At 38.8% G+C, this 19603-nt stretch overlaps 1 protein-coding gene across 2 annotated transcripts; it reads right to left on the reverse strand.

Moving 5' to 3' along the window:
* Positions 1-1217: 1217 nt before the first annotated feature.
* On the reverse strand, positions 1218-18366 carry mapk14a (mitogen-activated protein kinase 14a). Of its 2 annotated transcripts, none has more exons than XM_072681794.1 (12): positions 17945-18366; positions 15751-15880; positions 15143-15201; positions 11757-11868; positions 10984-11013; positions 10729-10776; positions 10349-10463; positions 9175-9246; positions 5359-5438; positions 3994-4072; positions 3590-3763; positions 1218-3381 (listed from the first exon to the last, which is right to left on the reverse strand). In XM_072681794.1, the coding sequence occupies exons 1-12, from the start codon at positions 18061-18063 to the stop codon at positions 3314-3316; spliced, it is 1086 nt and encodes a 361-aa protein (XP_072537895.1). In that variant the 5' UTR covers positions 18064-18366; the 3' UTR covers positions 1218-3313. The 2 variants fall into 2 exon arrangements, with proteins under 2 accessions (XP_072537895.1, XP_072537896.1); XM_072681795.1 differs by lacking the exon at positions 5359-5438 and adding an exon at positions 6729-6808.
* Positions 18367-19603: the final 1237 nt, after the last annotated feature.

The following is a 19603-nucleotide window of genomic DNA, read 5'->3' on the forward strand; positions in this document are numbered from 1 at the left end:
TATTTAAAAAAAAAATATATATATATATATATATATATATATATATATATATATATTGGGATGCACTAGGCGAACTGTTTCAGCTGCATATATGACCATTGAAAATGAATGCATTTCGCAATATCAAATATATTAAAGGACCATAGATAGCGGAAAATATGATGAGTATTTGCCTTTAAGTATTTTAATGGTGCAAAGAGTCAAGCATGTTATCAATAACCTTTATATTTATTCTTATACAACCACAATTAAATTCACACTTTCCGGATGGCGCAATTTATCTGGATAGGGTTTTGTTTGTTTGTTTGTTTTTTAAATGATGACAAGCCAGAATGAAAACAAACTGAAATGTAAAATGTAAGGAGTAGAAAGTACAGATAATTGTGTAAAAATGTAAGGAGTAGAAGTAAAAAGTCGACTGAAAAATAATTACTTCAGTAAAGTATAGATAACCAAAATTTCTACTTAAGTAAGCTAATATAGTATTTGTACTTTATTACTTGACACCTCTGTATTAAGTGATTGTAGCATACAGACACCTATCTGGAAGGTCCAGTCACTGGTTAATGAGTATTCCTGGCTACACATACACAATGAAGACAAATGAACACTCCATGCAACTCCAGGAAAAGGTTACTGAAGAGTCAGGGGATGAACACAAAACAAGTCACATAACACCCCCTAGAGTTCAGTTAAATTTATAATTAAGAAATAGTAGAAATATGGCACATGCATAAGTAAACCTGACCTCACAAGCTGAGTGACCATGCTGGAAGGAGATAAGTGAGGGAGGTCCCAAGACAGCCATTTATTGAAGCAATAAAAGAGGAAAACACCCAAGGGGTGAATACTTTTTATTGGCAGTGTGTATATCAGGTTTAACTAAGCTAATGCTATCAGTGAGTAGGGGTGCCATACACACTCCGAATGTACAAGTATTGGGTGTAACATTTAAAACTGCTGTGATTATGCTCTTATAACCTGCTTTAGAAATCAAGCTGTTGGTCAGTTGTGTTCAAGCTTTTACACTGACATTGAAGAGGCATGTTTTGGTTCTCAAAATGACCTAGAATAACAAAATGCCCACATGTAAGGCATGTACAGTTGACCTTATGCTATAAAGTTTGCTGTGACTGTTTTAGGATTACACCCCTTCACACCCCTACATCGTGCTGTGGTCATTCTACTGGAGGAATAAAAAAGGGACAGAGCACCTCTGAAAAATATCTGCCTTTATTTTCTTTGATAAACAATGTGTATTTGATTATATTCTCTACAGTGTGATACAGGAAATAAAGCAGACAGAAGCAGCCACGCCAGTTCATATCACCTCAGCAGTATATAAATATTTCACACTGGTACGATATTGACATTCATTTATTATCTCTATTGTCTGATCAAAAAAAAAAAATCCTATTCACATCATGTGCTCAAGTTCTCTCTTGCTCACTCATTCGTACAGTCACACAGCTTTGAGTGATGAAAATTACAGAATAGAGAAAGAAATATGTTGTAATGAATACATTACAAGGCTAGAACTGGTATTTATTTACATGTGGACTAAACTTAAAATTTGTGCCCCTCCCCTCCCAAAAAAACAAACAAAAACATCACATATCTAACTAAACACAGAGCAAAGCTACACGTGTGGTCAGCAAATTACGTTTTTCATTTGATGAGCCATTTCTAAACAACTGCAAAGTCCAAGACCATTAATACCTGATCCAATTAATTAGCTAATTAAAAATCCTGAGCTGAAGGTGCTGTGTTGAAGTGTGCAGGGCAAGTGGTCCTCCAGGAACAGGGCTGGAACCACAGAGCTAGACGATTGAAACAACACACAATCAAGGGTTGGTTGGTTGTGGAAAGGATAGCAGGCTAACATCCAGCTTTTGGAATGGCCTTCCTAAAAAGTCCCGACCTCAAACCTATTGAAAAAATGTGGGCCGTGCTTAAAAGTAGGGTCTGTGCTAGAAATCTAAATAAACTGAAATCTACCAATTATGCCAAAAAGATTGGTCAAACATCCATACCAGAATTCTGCCAGAAGCTTGCAGATGCTACCAAAAGAGTACTTGCTATGGGACATTTAACTAAATATTGTGTGTGTACTTCAGACCATGGTGTGATTTCAGAGAACTTAAAATGTAAACTTTTTTTGGTTACAGATGTATGTTGTAAACTCATTCTGCCCCCAGAAGAACAAGAATAAGTCAATGAAATGACAGGAAAAGCCTTGAATTAGCATGACATTTATGCCCATGGTGAGTGCATGTACTTTCAACTATAAATATTTTAATTCTGCAGACAGGTAATGAAAAATGAATGTTCTTGCATATTAATATTTAAAATCATTCATCAGTTTTGTCTTGTTTCAGTGATATATATATATATATATATATATATATATATATATATATATATACACTACTAATAATAACAAAGGCAATACTATTTTCCCAAAGAACCAAATAAAAGTCGGGTCAAAAGCATGGTCATTTGTTCAGATTTTGGTCACGTCACTGCCAGACACAGCTTTGCATTTGTTTAACTGCAAGAGTTCACAGTCTAAAGCTGATTTGCTGTTCTTCTGGATGAAATGCCACAATCGTTTAACAAATAAGAATAAATACTTTACCCAAAATTAATCAACATAAATGTCCAATCCATTTTAACTGGATCTTGAGACTACCAGGCTGGTATGTTATAATTAGCAGCAAGCCATTATTGCCATGTGATTTTTCTGTTGTGTTGTATGCAGGTGGATGGAAATGTGACTATGGATTAAAACAAATGCTACTGAGCTAGGTTCCATACATAAAAACTTCAATTAAAATGTCTCCCTTTTAACCCTGTTTTTGTAATTATACTTTTCTTGAAGTTTAAGCACAATTGTATTTTATATTTGCTGAATGTAACATTAGAAAATATTCAATGTGCCATCACTTTTGAGGAAAAACACATCTTGCATACATTATTTTTCTAAATATGTTAAATTCAGCAAATAAACAGTAACTGTATTAAAATGTGCAGATGTGTGAGAATGAAGAATTAAGAATTGTGTAATTCAACCAAGGGTGTTCAAACAAGCCTGTATGTGTGTATTTTATATATAAAGAGCAAGACAAGAAAAGTAAAGTGGCAGGCACTTTAAAAAAAAAATCATACTGTCGGTCTGGTTAGAGCATTGTTATGTTTAACAATGCATTGTTAACGGTTTAAAAAATAAAAATAAAAAAGAGAACAAAAATACAGTGTTAACTGTAAAATGTGGACAGACTGGGCTGAATTGGGCTCCAGTCCTACACGGGTCTCATGATTCCATTTCATCTCCATCAAAGACTGGCGCCTCAAAATTGACCACCTCTTCATATGTCAAACCTGTCAAACAAGGATAAAGAAGTCAACCAATAGTGCCTGTACTGCAGAGACATATGCAACCTGTATAGATACACATAAAGAATTAGAATTATATTTGATTTTAAAGAAAATGTCAAATCTCACATGCTGTTTTGGATACAAAGAGCATCTCTCTCTGTTGCTGTTTCAAATAAACATAACCCCTTTAAACCCCATTAATATTGCTCACGTTTCCACTCTTCAATGTCCAGCTCTCGACTCTCAAAGCTCTGGTCATAGGGATCTGCCTCTGGTTCGTCATCTGGATCATGGTACTGGGTAAAGTAGGAGTGGGCCAATGCCTCTGCCGCAGTTATCCGCTTGTCTGTATCCAAAACCAGCATTTTCTCTAACAGGTCCACAGCTGCAACAGTACAGAAACCCTGAGCATCAAACATTTCAACCATACAGTCTACAGAACGGCACACTGTCAGTAACATCAACACATTCCAATCTGTTTACACGCATTGCACAACTGACAAAAATACACTCAAGTTTAGCCACCATGCATACTGTACGACCAACAATAGATATTTGAATCAGTGAGAGACAACACTACTGCTGCTTTGTACTGGCAACATTTGTTTCCCTTACCGTCAGGATTGGCCCCAATAAATACATCCGAAAAATTCCTTTTAGGCATCTGTGGCAGGGAATTAATGTAATTCCTGGCCTGTGGAGAGAAATGGGCAATTTGTAAGCCAAACAGACATTTTAGGATGAGCATTGGGACTTAATGATAGGATTTGTACAAAGACAAATCCTGTTTAAGGCATTTACCACTTCCATTAAGCTTTTCTGAATTGATTAAATAGCCAGCAAAGGCTGTATACTTTGCATATACAGGTACTCAGCTAAGAAGAGATCAGGATACGATATTCTGTCTCAAGGCCAATTGTCTCCTCTCTATCCATTTGAATTTTAAAATGTGCAGCTTAATTGTAAACATTGTACAAATTCATACTATGTTTCAAAACAGTCAACTACATAACTTTGAATTAACTTGTAATCTTTTTAAAGTAGATAGCTTATACAAAGTACTGAAAATAAGAAAGTATTGAATACAGAAAGTATTTAAAAGTGCATTTTATGTATTAATGTCAAACACACAATTAACCCGGAGTTAAAAATACACTTATTTTATATTAAAAAAAAATGTTATATATTTGATAAATTTGTTTTTTTACTGTAAAAATAAATCTGCATTGGCCAAAAGAGAAATTAATTAAGAGAGTGTATCTCTGATGATTTTCAAAACATTTTAAATACATATAACTAATATATTTATGTATTGAGTCACCATAAATATTGTACAAATCTGCGGGTCTTTAAATGCATGCTGTGAACTGGAAAACTGCTTGTTAGTATGTAGCATCACAGTTAGCTCAACAGATACATGTCCACAGAAAAAAAAAGCAGAGTTTGAGCTGACCAATCATTAGATACACACAAAAACATTCAGCAAGACCAATCATAGTGAGAGAGAGCGAGCAGAATACATAGCCACCATATCAAATCTGCATAATCTGAATATGTCATGTTGATATACCCAAGTAATACAAGTGCATTAGCACTGTGCAAGCTGCATACATAAAGTCATCACATGCTTGTTTTAAACCATGTTAAGATAGTAAGAATCTTGTCAAGACTGATCTATTATCTATTAATCAAATGTAATAAATAAATGTAATTAATAAAAACACTAAAGCCATAATGTGTGTGATTGTGGAAAACTGTGGAAACAACATTTTAGCCAAAATATCACTTTAAGATAGGATTACTACAACACACAAACATACTACATAATAACTGACCATGTTCTTTCATTTATTCGATGATTATTTCATCTATAGTCTTTAAAAGCCAATGATCACATTTGACTTTATCAGTAAGAGCAGGTCTGCAGATCTAAACTCATTGAAATGCTGAACGTTGGGGTCTTGGCCACAGAAAGCTCACCTCATGGCTAGGCATCCTGCTTATTAGAGAGGAAGGAGGGGTTCCTGTCAGCCGCATTATCTGCTGTAGCTGGTTTATATCTTTGAGGGCCGGGTCAAGGGCTTATAGCAGACACGCTTACTGATTCATTACAAATCACCTGATTTGAATTGTCCTCCATTTAGAAGAGGAAAAGATAGAGAGGGGGAGGGAGAGAGAAAGAGCGCAAGAGAGACATAAAGGAGGAGACGGAGAAAGCAACACAGAGGTTTGGCATGCAAACAGTGGACACGGGGCTGCAGAGAAGAATGCTTTAGATAAGGTCAGTTATGGTCAATTCCAGGGCTCACACACAGCTAGCACCAGCACCAAACAATTCATTAAAACCTCCTTAAACTGCACAATTGTTATTCAGGCATTATTCTGTAACTACAGTAAATATTATGGAAACTACCAATTATGGTACTACAATCTATTCAAGAGATTAAAAATACACATACAGTTTACTGATTTACTCAAACCAATTTTGCATCCTAGGAAAACAAAGCAGGGCATGTTGCCCAATAATGAACCATATGCTCTATACATAGCCTTCTCTATTTCTCCATTAAAACACAAACCGCAATAGATGGCAGAATATATCTTTACACAGATCCTTATGCTAATATGATAAGGGTATATGGGTTTCAGATCTAAAACCTCACACAGGCAAGGGAGAAACATTTCATCTTACATGTGCTTCATGTCCATTTATTATGGACTGGGGTATAAAGGTACAGGGAAACATTAACATTAACATTAACAGTAACATTATTATGCAAGCTTTTTTTGCTCCTGGGTTCCCCCTACAGTTGCAAAGAGTCATTTACATTTATTGCTCTCATGGACAGCTACACACATGCATTTGTTGAGGAGCCCAAGTGAAGAAAGCATGTGGACTGCTGCAGTACAGTAATATTACTGTACTGGATTACATGAATATGACTCAGATTACACAGAGTTATGCAGTTCTCTTCAGAGGTCTCCAAAGTTACACAGTGAAGTAGCAGTGTGCCAAGCAGGAGTAGAAATGACAGACGCCATACTCCCTTTTACAGGTTCAGGTCAGTATTTTAAGATAAGTTACATTTTCTCAGGTATTTTCCACTCCACCAGTTGCCAATACAGCCTGCTATCTAGGTATATCTTGATCAGAAAAGACAGAAGGCTATGTACAGACACTCTCCAGCATATATACCAGATTATGCAATACTGTGAAAGCATGCTGCAGGAAGAGGCTGATTGTCAGCAAGATCCAAAACTCAACACACAGGTCAGAAAGAGCACACATTGTTTGCTGATTTGGCAAAGCACAAAAAAAAAAGAAAACATCTCCCAAACGTTACACTCACAGACTCTGAGGAGATTTTCATCAACAGCTCGGGTCCTGGAGTTCCAACAAGCATCATTATAAGTTTCAGCTGGTCAATGTCTACCATTGGAACATAAAGGAAAAACAGGGGCAAGGCAAAGGCTGCTGCCACAACGCAGAGAACTAAAGGCTACAGTTCCGTGCAGCTGTCATCACTGGCATGGCATTTCCTAGAACAGGATTTTACAGGCTTACTCTCAAGCGCTACATGTTGCTGTGGAAAGAAAATACTAGAGCGTTATCTTAATATATATATATATATATATATATATATATATATATATATATATATATATATATATATATATATATATATATATATATAATTTTTTTTTTTTTTTTTTTGTCTGTTTGTTTGTAGCCTGGGCATTCATAATCCTGAAACCATGATAGACTTGGTGAGGACAATAAAAAAAAAAAACTCATTTCCCATAAAGTTACAGAACAAGTGCTTTCTTCTAACAGTAAAAAGTGCTAGCTTTAGTGAAGAGGGGTATGATATTGAAGAGGGGTTGATGATATTGCATGTACTGTTAAGAGTGCAACTTCACAGCTATTAGAGACACTTAATATTAAAAAGTGGGACCAAATAAACTCAAACCAGGGATTCACGTCCCCTCGCTTCAGAGCACCACAAACGGCACTGCTTCCCACACAGCCATTTAAAGCAAAGAGCACCAAACTTCCTAAGAAATGACATATATGGGAAATTTTTTAAATATGTAAGTATAGTGATCCGTATAGGTCAATTGATGCTTCTGCGGCGAATCTTTGACGCAGCTTACGCATAGCCTGCACGCAGACACGTACCATAGTCTGTAGCCTGACGCACACCTACCCGTAAATGTAACTACGCGTCACGTCAAGCAAACCGCTGTGATTGGGCCACCTGGTAACTTCATATTTCTGCACTGATCGCCACTTTTAAATTCAGTTTCAGACAAACATGGATTGTGTGCACAATGATGTAAGATAAATGGCTGCACATGCTGAACCAAATCATCAAATCTACCTGCATTGTCTTGTCTGTCTCTCAGTGGGCAGACCAGCACAGAAACTTCACCCTCCTTCTGCCTTGGTTCAGTGGCCATACGGACTCTCCCCTCCTCTGACGTCTTCTCTCTTATTCGTAGCAGAAATTTTTGTTAAATATAAACAGCAGCTCTTTCGCTCCAACTCCAACATAATCCGCTCAGTTTCAGTCGCAGTCGATTGTAATACGCGAAGAGTCTCAACACAGGCATTAAGAGCCCCCCCCCCATCCTCATCAGACTAGCGTTTTGGCTGCAGTGTGACCGACGCATCGACGCACAAGTATAAATACTCACTACAGCATAGGCCACTTGCACAGGCTACACCGTACACTCCGCATTGACTCAATGCAGAAGCATAAATCGGCCTTCATCCACGAATAGCTTGGTAGTTTACATGCCATACACATTACACTAGGCTTCAGACAGATAACACTGAACATGTTTAACATGCTCACGACTTATTTCAGTTCATTTGCAACATCACCAGAATGCATTATTAGTACATTGTTGCAACCTACTGCAATTATTTAGGACTTTATAACAAATTAATGTATATATAAAAAAGGGTTGTCTCAAAATTCAGAGCATTCAGGAACTACAAGTATTCAAAGCCTGTAAAATGCTGTTCAGGCCTGCACTAGTTTAGTATTATTCTATATTGGCATATCCATGTTTTGTGCACAGCCATGGCAACGTACAGTAGTTGTTGGCCATATCTGTGGAAACCCCTGTGCAACTTAAGAGGTAAAAATAGAAGAGGCCTCATACTTTCATAGCAAAAAAAAACTGCCCAGAGCAAAAAACAAGCCCAGTGATGTAGCACAGGTGTGTTGAAGCAAGCGTCGTGCTAAAAGCAAAAAGATTGGTGCCAGTGGCATTAAGAAGAACCAGGCAGTAGAGTCTCTGCATCAAGCGCGCTAATGTGTGGGACGAAAATACCATGCAGTGCTGGAATGGGAAAAAATGGAGCATTAATCATTAGGTTGCTGTCAGTGAAAGCAAGAGAACGAGAGAGTGAGAGAGAGACAAGAGGGGAAAAAAGAGCAGGGGGGCAGAGAGAGGGGGCAAGGCATTCCTCACAAGGCTGCTTGTAGCTTTCTTAGAAATGTGGATCGCATTTCCTTATTAGCACTGCTTGCGGTGAGGCTAGAATAGGAGAGGAGGGGAAAGGCAGAGTAAGATGGCACATCCTGCTCTAAAAGTGTGAGAGAGAGAGAGAGAGAGAGAGAGAGAGAGAGAGAGAGAGAGCATTCAAACATGTTAAAGGTGATATACTCTCACTGAAAGTAATGACATTTTCATAGATATAAGCCAGTTTGCAACAGGTTCAAGTCATGCCCGTCTGAGGACTTGTAGCTCTGGGCTAGTGACTGTGCTTGTGCGGAAGGATACGGTCAGTGCCAGGGAAGAGCGTCCTTCCCGTCAGAAGCTCAGCCATAATGCAGCCAACAGACCAAATGTCCACTGCAAAAATAAAGCCAGATAAGAAAACATCAGTAACTGAACATTATAACTATGGTTTGGCCAACAATCAAATTTAAGCACCTCCTTCCCCAATCTAGTGCCACAATAAATCTCTAAAATCAACAGTATGCTTAAAGTCAAATTTCATTCAGTGTAAAACATTTCAAAACAGCTGTCCAAACTGTCCAGACAAGCATTTTAATGCTGCATCACTTTTCCAAAAGCTTTATTTATAGGGACTCGAAAACATAGCAAATATTATGCATTTCAAGTAGAGATGGACCAATGTGCATTGTCTCTTACATAAAATGTACTCTTTTTTTGTACGCTTTTTGGAGTCAAATCACAATTAAAAAGCTGTCAAACTTCAAGCATGAGCTGCGAGAGTCTGTGATTTCCTATGTATTCAACTGCACTGTGTAGCTCAGTGTTGTTAGAGGCGTTTGCTAGCTCTGCTGAAACTCGCTGTACTGAGCTGAGTGATGTAGTCTCGAGAGAAGTATCAGGTTAGAGGCGTTAATCTTTACTCTGCTTCCCCACAAGGCATTTTTCTTAGTACACTAAGCAGGGATTTATACACTGGCTTTAACTGGTTCCTGCAGGAACAAATGAGGCCTGTATTATTACTATCTAGCAGCTGAATGAGGAACTGCAACATCCTGTGAACTCACGCAGAGCTGCAGCAACTCTAAAAATATGGATCATACAGTATGATCTGACCCACTCTCATGATCGGCTAAATGTTTGCCCCATCACATTTTTGGGCTAAAACACGGTCAATACCAATACATAGCCGATCAATCCTTCCATCTCAGTAAAATGGAATAGTTTTGGCCTTAAACCACTGACTTTTTTTGGACACTTACAGCTGAAGTCTTAATAGGTAGAGGTAAACACAAATTAAAACATGGCTGACATGGTAGACAATGTCCCTGACAATGCCCTTTCCTATCAGTATCCGCTGTTGACAACTGGCCTGCTCATAATCTAGTTGAATTGCTTTATGTTTGGGCAAAACTAGCTATAAATTGAACACACGGCCCATTATCCTGAGGTACTCTACTTCACACCCAAAGCAGATCCTATCCAAATTCTATCCTACCCGTCATGTTGTAGTGCATCCAGTTGAGCATGATCTCTGGAGCACGGTACCACCTGGTGGCCACATATCCCGTCATTTCATCATCCGTATGCCGTGCCAGGCCAAAGTCAAGGATCTAAGAGAGAAAGAAAGTATTACATTACAATAAAAATGTTTATTACATTTAATGGGTAGCATTGTCAACCAATTATATACCCAGATATCAACCAATCCCATTACCAAATATTAAGCAAGTTTTACTGGAAATCATATAAAAATAACCAACAAAAGTGCTGAGCCGACTTTACCTAAAAAGCCCCTCTGATGGCCATCTCATGACCCTATTGGGGAAATGTTACTAGGCCATATATCTCAAAAGACTTACCAACAAAATGGCTTACCTTAAGTTCACAATCTTCATTCACTGCTAAATTACTGGGCTTCAGGTCCTGAAAGATACGAAAGAATCCAGGATTAGTTGATTATTAATGAAACTTTGATGCAAGGGTAAAACTTAAATGATTAATAAAATAAAATATATAAATAAATAAATAAATATATTTTTATTTTATATATATATATATATATATATAAATTTGTCAAGGAGAAAAGAAAAAAAAGTAAATCTCTAGAAATACAGTGAGGTGAACACTCACTCTGTGAATGATGTCTGCTGAATGGATGTACTGCAAATCAAAGAGGAGAGGTAAGAAATGGAAGCGTAATATGAAAATGCATTGGGCCATTCACTCCGATAGACCACACACACCAAGCACTTTATTAGAAACACCTATTCACCTACACATACAAGAAATTACTTGACTGGGCAGAGGAAGAATACAAAACACAGCCTAGTCTGATTAATCTAGTTTTTTTATTCTGAGGCACACAGATAGTATGGTCAGAATTTGCCACTCATCCTGCCTTCAACAAACTGGTGGAGGTGGTGTAATGGTGTGGGGAATGTTTTCTTGGCGTACTTTGCGCTCATTTATACCAATCAATCATCAATGTCATGACCTATTTGAGATGTGTTGCAGACCATCACAGTCAACCCCCTCCCTCTTGTGTTTAGTAGTATGTATGCTTAGAAGTATCTTTGAATTTTTTGTCTATTCAAACTAGCGAAGGTTATTATTACAAAAGTCCTTCAAAAGTCGCTCTGGATAAGAGAGTCTGCTAATTGCCGTAAATTTAAATGTAAATGTTCTAATGGATACTTCCAGGATGATGTCCAATGGCCTGGCAGTATTACAATGCTTCTAAAAAATATGCAAGTCTTAATCATGTCAATATGCACCAACATCTCAAATAAATGTTTCCAACATCTTGTGGAATCCATGCCACCAAAAACTAAGGCTATTTTGCAAAAGGAGATCCTACCATGCATTAGTACAGTGTTCCTAATAAACTACTTGCATTGTTTTACCTTAAGTCCTCGAAGGATCTGGTAGATAAGGAACTGCACATGGTCATCAGTCAGCTTCTGACACTTCACTATGTTATTGAGATCTGCACCCATCAGATGAGTCACCAGGTACCTGCCAATCAGAGCAAAGAATGAAGATCATGTCCTGGACTTTTCACCTTTCATCCCAGAGACACAAAAAAAAACCCCTCCTACACACATAAAACAGTATCTAGTTTTATGAACATAATCAAGAGAAGTGAATTGATGGCTAGATCGCCCTTTGAAATGAACACTGAACCTTATGCAACAAAAGGCTGTTTATGAGTGATAGATAGATAGATAGATAGATAGAAAGATATATAGATAAATACATAAATAAACAAACATGCAATTAAAAATAATGTTTTGCTGACGTGGCATGAGTCAGCAGCTGGTAATGTCAGGACTACTGCAATTAAATTCCACATGGAGACGGTCTTACAAAAGGCCCTTGCCCTGAAACCAACACTGCCTGATCAGACTTAATTACGACACAATGGAGAAATGTAACACTAGCCACTGCTATCACCTCCTAGTCACTCTGAACTTAGTTGCTGTTGTTTACAGACCCAAAGCCAATGGTCAGCATGACACACTTGGACGGACACACACACACAGAGCCAGTGGCATTATGTTAAACAGGGCCTCAGTGGAACGACAGAGAATGGCTTAAAATAAGTCCAGCTTAACCCTGGAGAGATTCTCCACCCCCTACACACACACACACACACACACACACACACACACACACACACACACACACACACACACACACACACACACACACACACACACAAAAAATATCCCTCCCTTTCTCATACACACACCCACAAACATCAGAGACCAACAAAATTTCACTCAACTCCATCCACAAATGAAAACATCCAACATTACGCACACAGCATGCACAACAACGGAGAAGCAATTTCAATGCAGTTCTAAAAAAATAATGGTCTAAACACAGCACTGAAGCGTGGAACCCTCTGTTCATGATCCAAACTAGCTACCTGGGGGCATTGTATCAATTTTTTTGGTTTCTGTAGTTCACAGGTTACTATAACTGCACAATGTGCTACTGTAGTAAACACATACAATGTAATTAACCTTAAATTCTCCACATACACACACGCATGCACGCACACACGCACACATGCATGCGTGCATATTACGCCAGCCATGCACTAAAAACAGTGGTCTTTGCAGTAGTCTCCGATTTCTCCAAGCAAGTCCCCTCTCTCTCTTATGGCAGACAAAGCTACAACCTCAAAGCTACAACCTCAAAGAGTCTTTAGTAAAGGCAGTCAAACTGTACGGTTTAACGGCACTGGTCGAAAACTTTCTGTAGATGGTTTCTTTTTTAAAGAAATATGTTTCTATGTACCATCAAATAGGGTTCCGCTCTTGCTGCAAGTCATAGAACCCTTCTTCAGTACTACATGGATCACTTTCTGCTTCTGCTGTAGGTCAAGGGGGCAAGTGGGTTATCAGCCGCTGCTCTTCATTCAGAGAACTGAGTCCATCTGTATTTTTGGCTGCAGCAGACACCACACACACAGTCGTGCAGTGACACTCTGGCCCTTTCCTGACCTGCCTTCCCTAGTAACACTGATGACACACGTCCAGCTGGCTGGCTCAGGCAGTCCTGTCACTTTAGAGTCCTTTCATGTGGAGCTCATGTGTTCTGAACGGTGCGCGTTTGGCCTCTTTCCAACTACCTCAGAGCAAGACAGAGCATGCCCAGGTACAAGACTTGCAAACAACAGACTTTCCAGCCTGACCTTTCAGTAAAACGAATAGACAAATCCGTTACCTTCTAACTGTTTTGCACAGAAATTGACTGATAAAATATACTTGAGAAGAATGTTAATATGATATTAATGACACCACTAAAAACATATTCTCGCAGTCATCAGAAAACCTTGCATCTTTACAGGAGAAAGAAAGAATTCTATTGGTCCAATCATGTAATTTTGAGAACTCCTGTCCGATTCACATCATGTCAGAAAGATGAAAATTACATTGCAAAGATGCTGATTATTTTACACCTTTCTGTACATCCTCACCACAACTGATATTAGGGCTAGTAGGTCTAAAGGTACAGAGAGTACTGAGGATTAGAGAGCGTGCTGGAACAGGAACTGTCAGTTCTAGGCCACTCAGCCACAGAGGTCCAGAATAACCTGGATGGCATCAGCCTTTACCTGAGCAGTAATCTGGAAAAACAGCCCAATGCAAAAACACTGTACATACGTACACCTTTTATACAGAGCAGGTCCACAACTACAAGACTTTTCAATTGTGCAACATTCAGGCAAAGCTACATTGTACAGTGCTTACTTGCTCCTTCGGCGTGGCCAACCACACCCAGTCTATTAATACTACAGGTAACTGCCAAGAAACTGTGGCTTGCATAACTGACACAGTACTATATGAAAGTGCACAGGGATAGAACAGTTACAGGTTTTAAGGATGTTGTAAAATGCCACAGTGAAAGTAGGTCAAAATAGCCAATTACTCCATGCAAAGCAGCTTCAGGACGATGCATGTTTACATAACTGGGCTGAAATGATAGTCATGTGTATTCAAGACACAACATTTTCATACTGTCCCATGCCTGTTGCCATATCCCATTCTGCTTAAAGTTAGTTCTGTCTTGGACCCTCGTGGGTTAAAATGATCTGTCTTGGACCCTCGTGGGTTAAAATTATCTTAAACATCTTAAAACAATGTCTCCAGACATCAAAAGAGCAATGCATGCAAGGCAGCCCAAGAAATTTGACAAAACTGACCAAGTAAGATTGCCCAAAGTTTTTTTTTGCCTTTTTAGATTGTTTAAAACAATATAAAAAATAGAAAGAAAAACAGGAATCTTAATAAAATAACAAAAATAAAATATTTATAAAAATGTTTCGGAAATTAGGTCGAGCGATTCAGTAACAAAGCTTGACCACACACTACCAGCCTTCTGCATGCCGCTGCGCATTTGTCGAGCATTAACATGATGTGAAACCAAAGGCCACTACCCTCTGACACACCAAGTCTCACTTCCACTGAAGACACCACCCGAGATTCATTCACAATGGTGTGTTTGACTTGGAAAGACCCTTTTTCCGCAAGACACTCCGTCATTTACTGCAGGAAGCTCTTTTTGTGCATTTCTGTAGTAAAGCTGACGAAGCGGTTGCGTCCACGGTCGTGAATACTCCAAATGTGTAAACGTGAAGTCAAATTATCTGTACAAGCATCAGTACCAGCAGATCATATCAGCCACTGATCCAGAACATGCACATCAGCAAATCTTCTCTTTACAGACTCATGGTTACAAAAATAACTGACAGCTAAAAAGGAGGAGGAGTCTCACTTACACGTCATTGAACTCCTCCAGACTGGTGGCAGGTGTGAAAGCATCCAGCAGGCCTATCACCTGTAAAAGCAAAAATTACGAAAATTAACTCATTTATAAAAAGCTCTGCTCCTGCAAACGTTAAAGCTTGATGTACCAACAAACAGCAATAGCAAACCTGTATTCAACATCCTGTGAATTCTCTGATATTCTGAAATGTGTCTTGTCTTTGTATAAACTATAGCTCCACTACTGTGTGTGTGTGTGCGCTCACATCCACCTACTGGGGCATTTCTGTTTTTTTATGATTTTAGGATGAGCACTGCAACCATTCTAGGTTTTTTTTAATGCTTGATTACACACCCCATTTTCTGGCTACCAGAATTGCTGTCTTCCTGTTCATGATAGCCTTGAGATTACTCAAGACATCAAGACGTGCAATGAGATGCGCTCTTTAAAATCTTTCACAACACAGGGGCATGAGTGAGAAGTAGAAGTTAAACCAAAAAAAAAAAAAAGAAACAAGACAGGAAGTAAAACTATTTAGGTAATAAAGGCTTCCTTTATTAGCATATAATATTCTTTGTGAATACACAACACCAGATTGGCAAACCCAGCGTGCGCACTTACATTTTCATGTTTCATGTGCTTGAGCAGCCGTAGTTCTCTGTACGTTCTTTTGGCGTGGATGATTGACTGGAACGGCCTTGAGAGCTTTTTCACAGCGACTTTCAAACCAGTCTTCTCGTCAAGCGCTGAGCTGCAAAGCACAAAAGAGTCAGACGTTCTCAGGTGAATTTTCAGCCTGCTTCACAAATTCACAAACAGGACTGCACCATCTGCTTCAGTGGTCACACAGTCATGATGTTACTACATATTTCATGACCTTCTGAATGTAATGAGCTTGCGTTAAATGCATGGAGGGTGTCTGACATTTAGGCAAGAACAACGAGTGCCCATAAATAGAGCTAAACTGCTCTATCTCAGCAGATTCAGCCGCATCCTGACGGCCCCTCTCGAAATTCTCACTTCTCTATGCCAGCAACCAACTAAATTTAGGGACAGAGGTGAGCAGGCATCCTCAGCAACCTAATGATGTCATTTGTAGATGCTATGTTTGCTATGGACCATTTCGGGTTACCACAGCTAATATTGTCTGTGTAACTGGCAGCAGTATTTCTTTTGCTTAACTATTGCTTAATTCTTGCGTGTTTGTGCTTGTTTCTGCTGTAAGCCACTACACATTTAGTTTACGTTACATGTCACACAAAAACCTAGCATCTCGATATAGCGGTTGTTCTTTACATGATGTCAATTTTCATGAGAAATGGACCGATAGAAATGCTCCAAAGGGACTTGGAATAAAATCTTTTTACATTGCCTTCCATGGAAAGTTAATACATCTCCGGTAAAAGTAGCCATATTAGAGTTTATTTTCATTTAGATGTATAGACTCTTTACATCATTTTTTTTGGCTGTATTGTGATTTTAGACAGAAAAGCATTTCAATTACCAAAAGAGACTTTAGAGAATTTAGACCACCATGATGCTGTTCCTCAACGGTAGAAACTCAGCAGTTCCTGTAATTTCTAATTAGGCCTCAATTCACTCTCTGACCCCTACAAACCTACAAAACCTCAGAGCTTAGAGGCTTAAAATGTCACACACACACATACACACATACAAAAAAAAGCAAGTTACTCCAAAGCCAACCCAATCTGTTCATCACAGATCCAATTACACAGAGATAATGGTGGGTGATATGAGGGCCCATGAAATATAAGCCAGGTGACACTGTTGCCTAGCACGGTGCTCCTCACATTCTTCTCTGATGCCCATAACACAATCTGTTTACCTGGAGAGCGGAGTCATTTAGTAAATGAGTTGTGGTGTTCAAACAACAACACATGTCCATTTTCATTACAGACACTTATCAGAGCCTATCGGTAAACACCCCAGCGCAAGGCCAGCACCAGAGGGTGAGCATCATCTATTAAAGTAAGTTGTGACAGTGTGTACTCCACTATGTAATAAAACTGGTTACTCATAGCCTTGTCAAGCGCAGTGAACAGCTGGCATGGTCGTATGTGTGGGTGAAACTCAAAAGGTTGCCAGATAAGGTTGCTGAAAGTATGGGAAACCTCATTTGGGAAGAAACTTCTGGACCCAAGCTCCCAACATTTGGGACGTGCAATGAATAATGCACCAACCTAAACTACAATGTAAGGTGATCATCAGGTGATCAGGACTGATCTGAAGCACAACTGCAGCTCCTAATGTCATATCAAACTGGAGTGGGCCTATATTAAAAGACCAGCTCTGACTCACAACAAGTGATCAACAACATGAGTTCATTGAGAATACAGGAGCAGAAGATCTCGGCATGATGAGACAAGACCCTGAGATCATCACGCTGTGTTAAATGCAGGATAGTACATGCTATGTGGTAATAATCACAGTTTGCCTCTGAGCTGATCTTAACTGTTCAGGCAGCTGTGCTAAGTCCCATTAGCAGGCAGTCAGAGGGTGCAGCACTGTTAGTACAACCGACTGAAACAAGTAGCGACCGAGCTCAAGAGGTGAAAGCGCCAAAATAAAATGCAGCCCGACTAACTTTAGAGAGCATGTAGCTGGTTAACGACCCCGTTTCACCTCTTTAGCAGCTGCACCTACACGCACTTACACGGCCCCTACTTCTTCGTTCGCTAGCCAAGTTAGCTAGCCAACTAGCTAGGCGGCTATACTCCGGTTCTCAGGCCTGTGAGAATGAATGGAGTGATCTTTCCGCCCTTGAGGGAAAAAAAGAACTACTGAAAATAGTTACCACACGGATCCGTAGGCACCAGAGCCGACCGGGGACAGGCTCTGATAACGCACTGGCACCTCCCATATCGTCTTGTTCACCTCCTGTCGATAAAACGTGGGTCTTTCTTTCTGCGACATTCTTGCAGAGCAAAGCCCCCCAGGCGAGTGCAAACTTCTGCTTTCCTCGGTTTCCTCAGTCCGCTTTGCTCTTCAGCTCCGTGCAGCAGAAAAACAGGGCAGGCAGGGGAGAGAGCGGCAGCGCGGACACAACACAGCGTGCTGAACTCAACTTCTGATACGGAGAGTTTCGCTCATGCCAGCGGCTCCGAAATGTCCAGAAGTTCAGCAGTTCGGGAGAAGTTTGGCTGCACTTGGTTGTAATTTTCTCTCTCTCGCTCTCGCTCGCTCTCTCTCGCTCTCCAGTGTACCTTTCCAACGCTACACTCACTTCCCTGCGCGCGACCAGGAGCTCTCAAATCTCGCGAGGGTACTGAAACACTGCCGCAATTCAAACCGCATCTCACCACTAATGCTTAGCAGTACTGCTACTGCTACTACTGCTGATTACTATAACTACCTACACTACTGACTTCCACTTATTAGAGGTAGCCAGTAGTATTAGTAGTTATTCTAATCCGTACTAGCAGTAAAACACTACTACAAATACTGATTACTACTAAAACTACTGCTGCTTACTACAACTACTAACATTACTGACTACTACTAATACTAGCGCTGAGACACTATTACTGCTACTGCTGATTCCTCCTACTAATACTACTACTACTTAATAAAACTACTAATACTACTACTGATTACTACTATTACTACTACTGATTACTACTAATACTACTCCTACTTAATAAAACTACTAATACTACTACTGATTACTACTAATACTACTACTTAATAAAACTACTAATACTACTGACTACTAATACTACTACTTAATAAAACTACTAATACTGACTACTAATACTACTACTGATTACTACTAATACTACTACTTAATAAAACTACTTATACTACTACTGATTACTACTAATACTACTACTTAATAAAACTACTATTACTACTACTGATTACTACTAATACTACTACTTAATAAAACTACTAATACTACTGACAACTAATACTACTACTTAATAAAACTACTAATACTACTGACTACTAATACTACTACTTAATAAAACTACTAATACTACTGACTACTAATACTACTACTTAATAAAACTACTAATACTACTGACAACTAATACTACTACTTAATAAAACTACTAATACTACTGACTACTAATACTACTACTTAATAAAACTACTAATACTACTGACAACTAATACTACTACTTAATAAAACTACTAATACTACTGACTACTAATACTACTACTTAATAAAACTACTAATACTGACTACTAATACTACTACTGATTACTACTAATACTACTACTTAATAAAACTACTTATACTACTGACTACTAATACTACTACTGATTACTACTAATACTACTACTACTTAATAAAACTACTAATACTGACTACTAATACTACTACTGATTACTACTACTTAATAAAACTACTAATACTACTGACTACTAATACTACTACTGATTACTACTAATACTACTACTACTTAATAAAACTACTAATACTACTGACTACTAATACTACTACTGATTA

This window comes from Salminus brasiliensis, chromosome 6 (assembly GCF_030463535.1).
Source record: "Salminus brasiliensis chromosome 6, fSalBra1.hap2, whole genome shotgun sequence".
Lineage (NCBI taxonomy): Eukaryota > Metazoa > Chordata > Actinopteri > Characiformes > Bryconidae > Salminus > Salminus brasiliensis.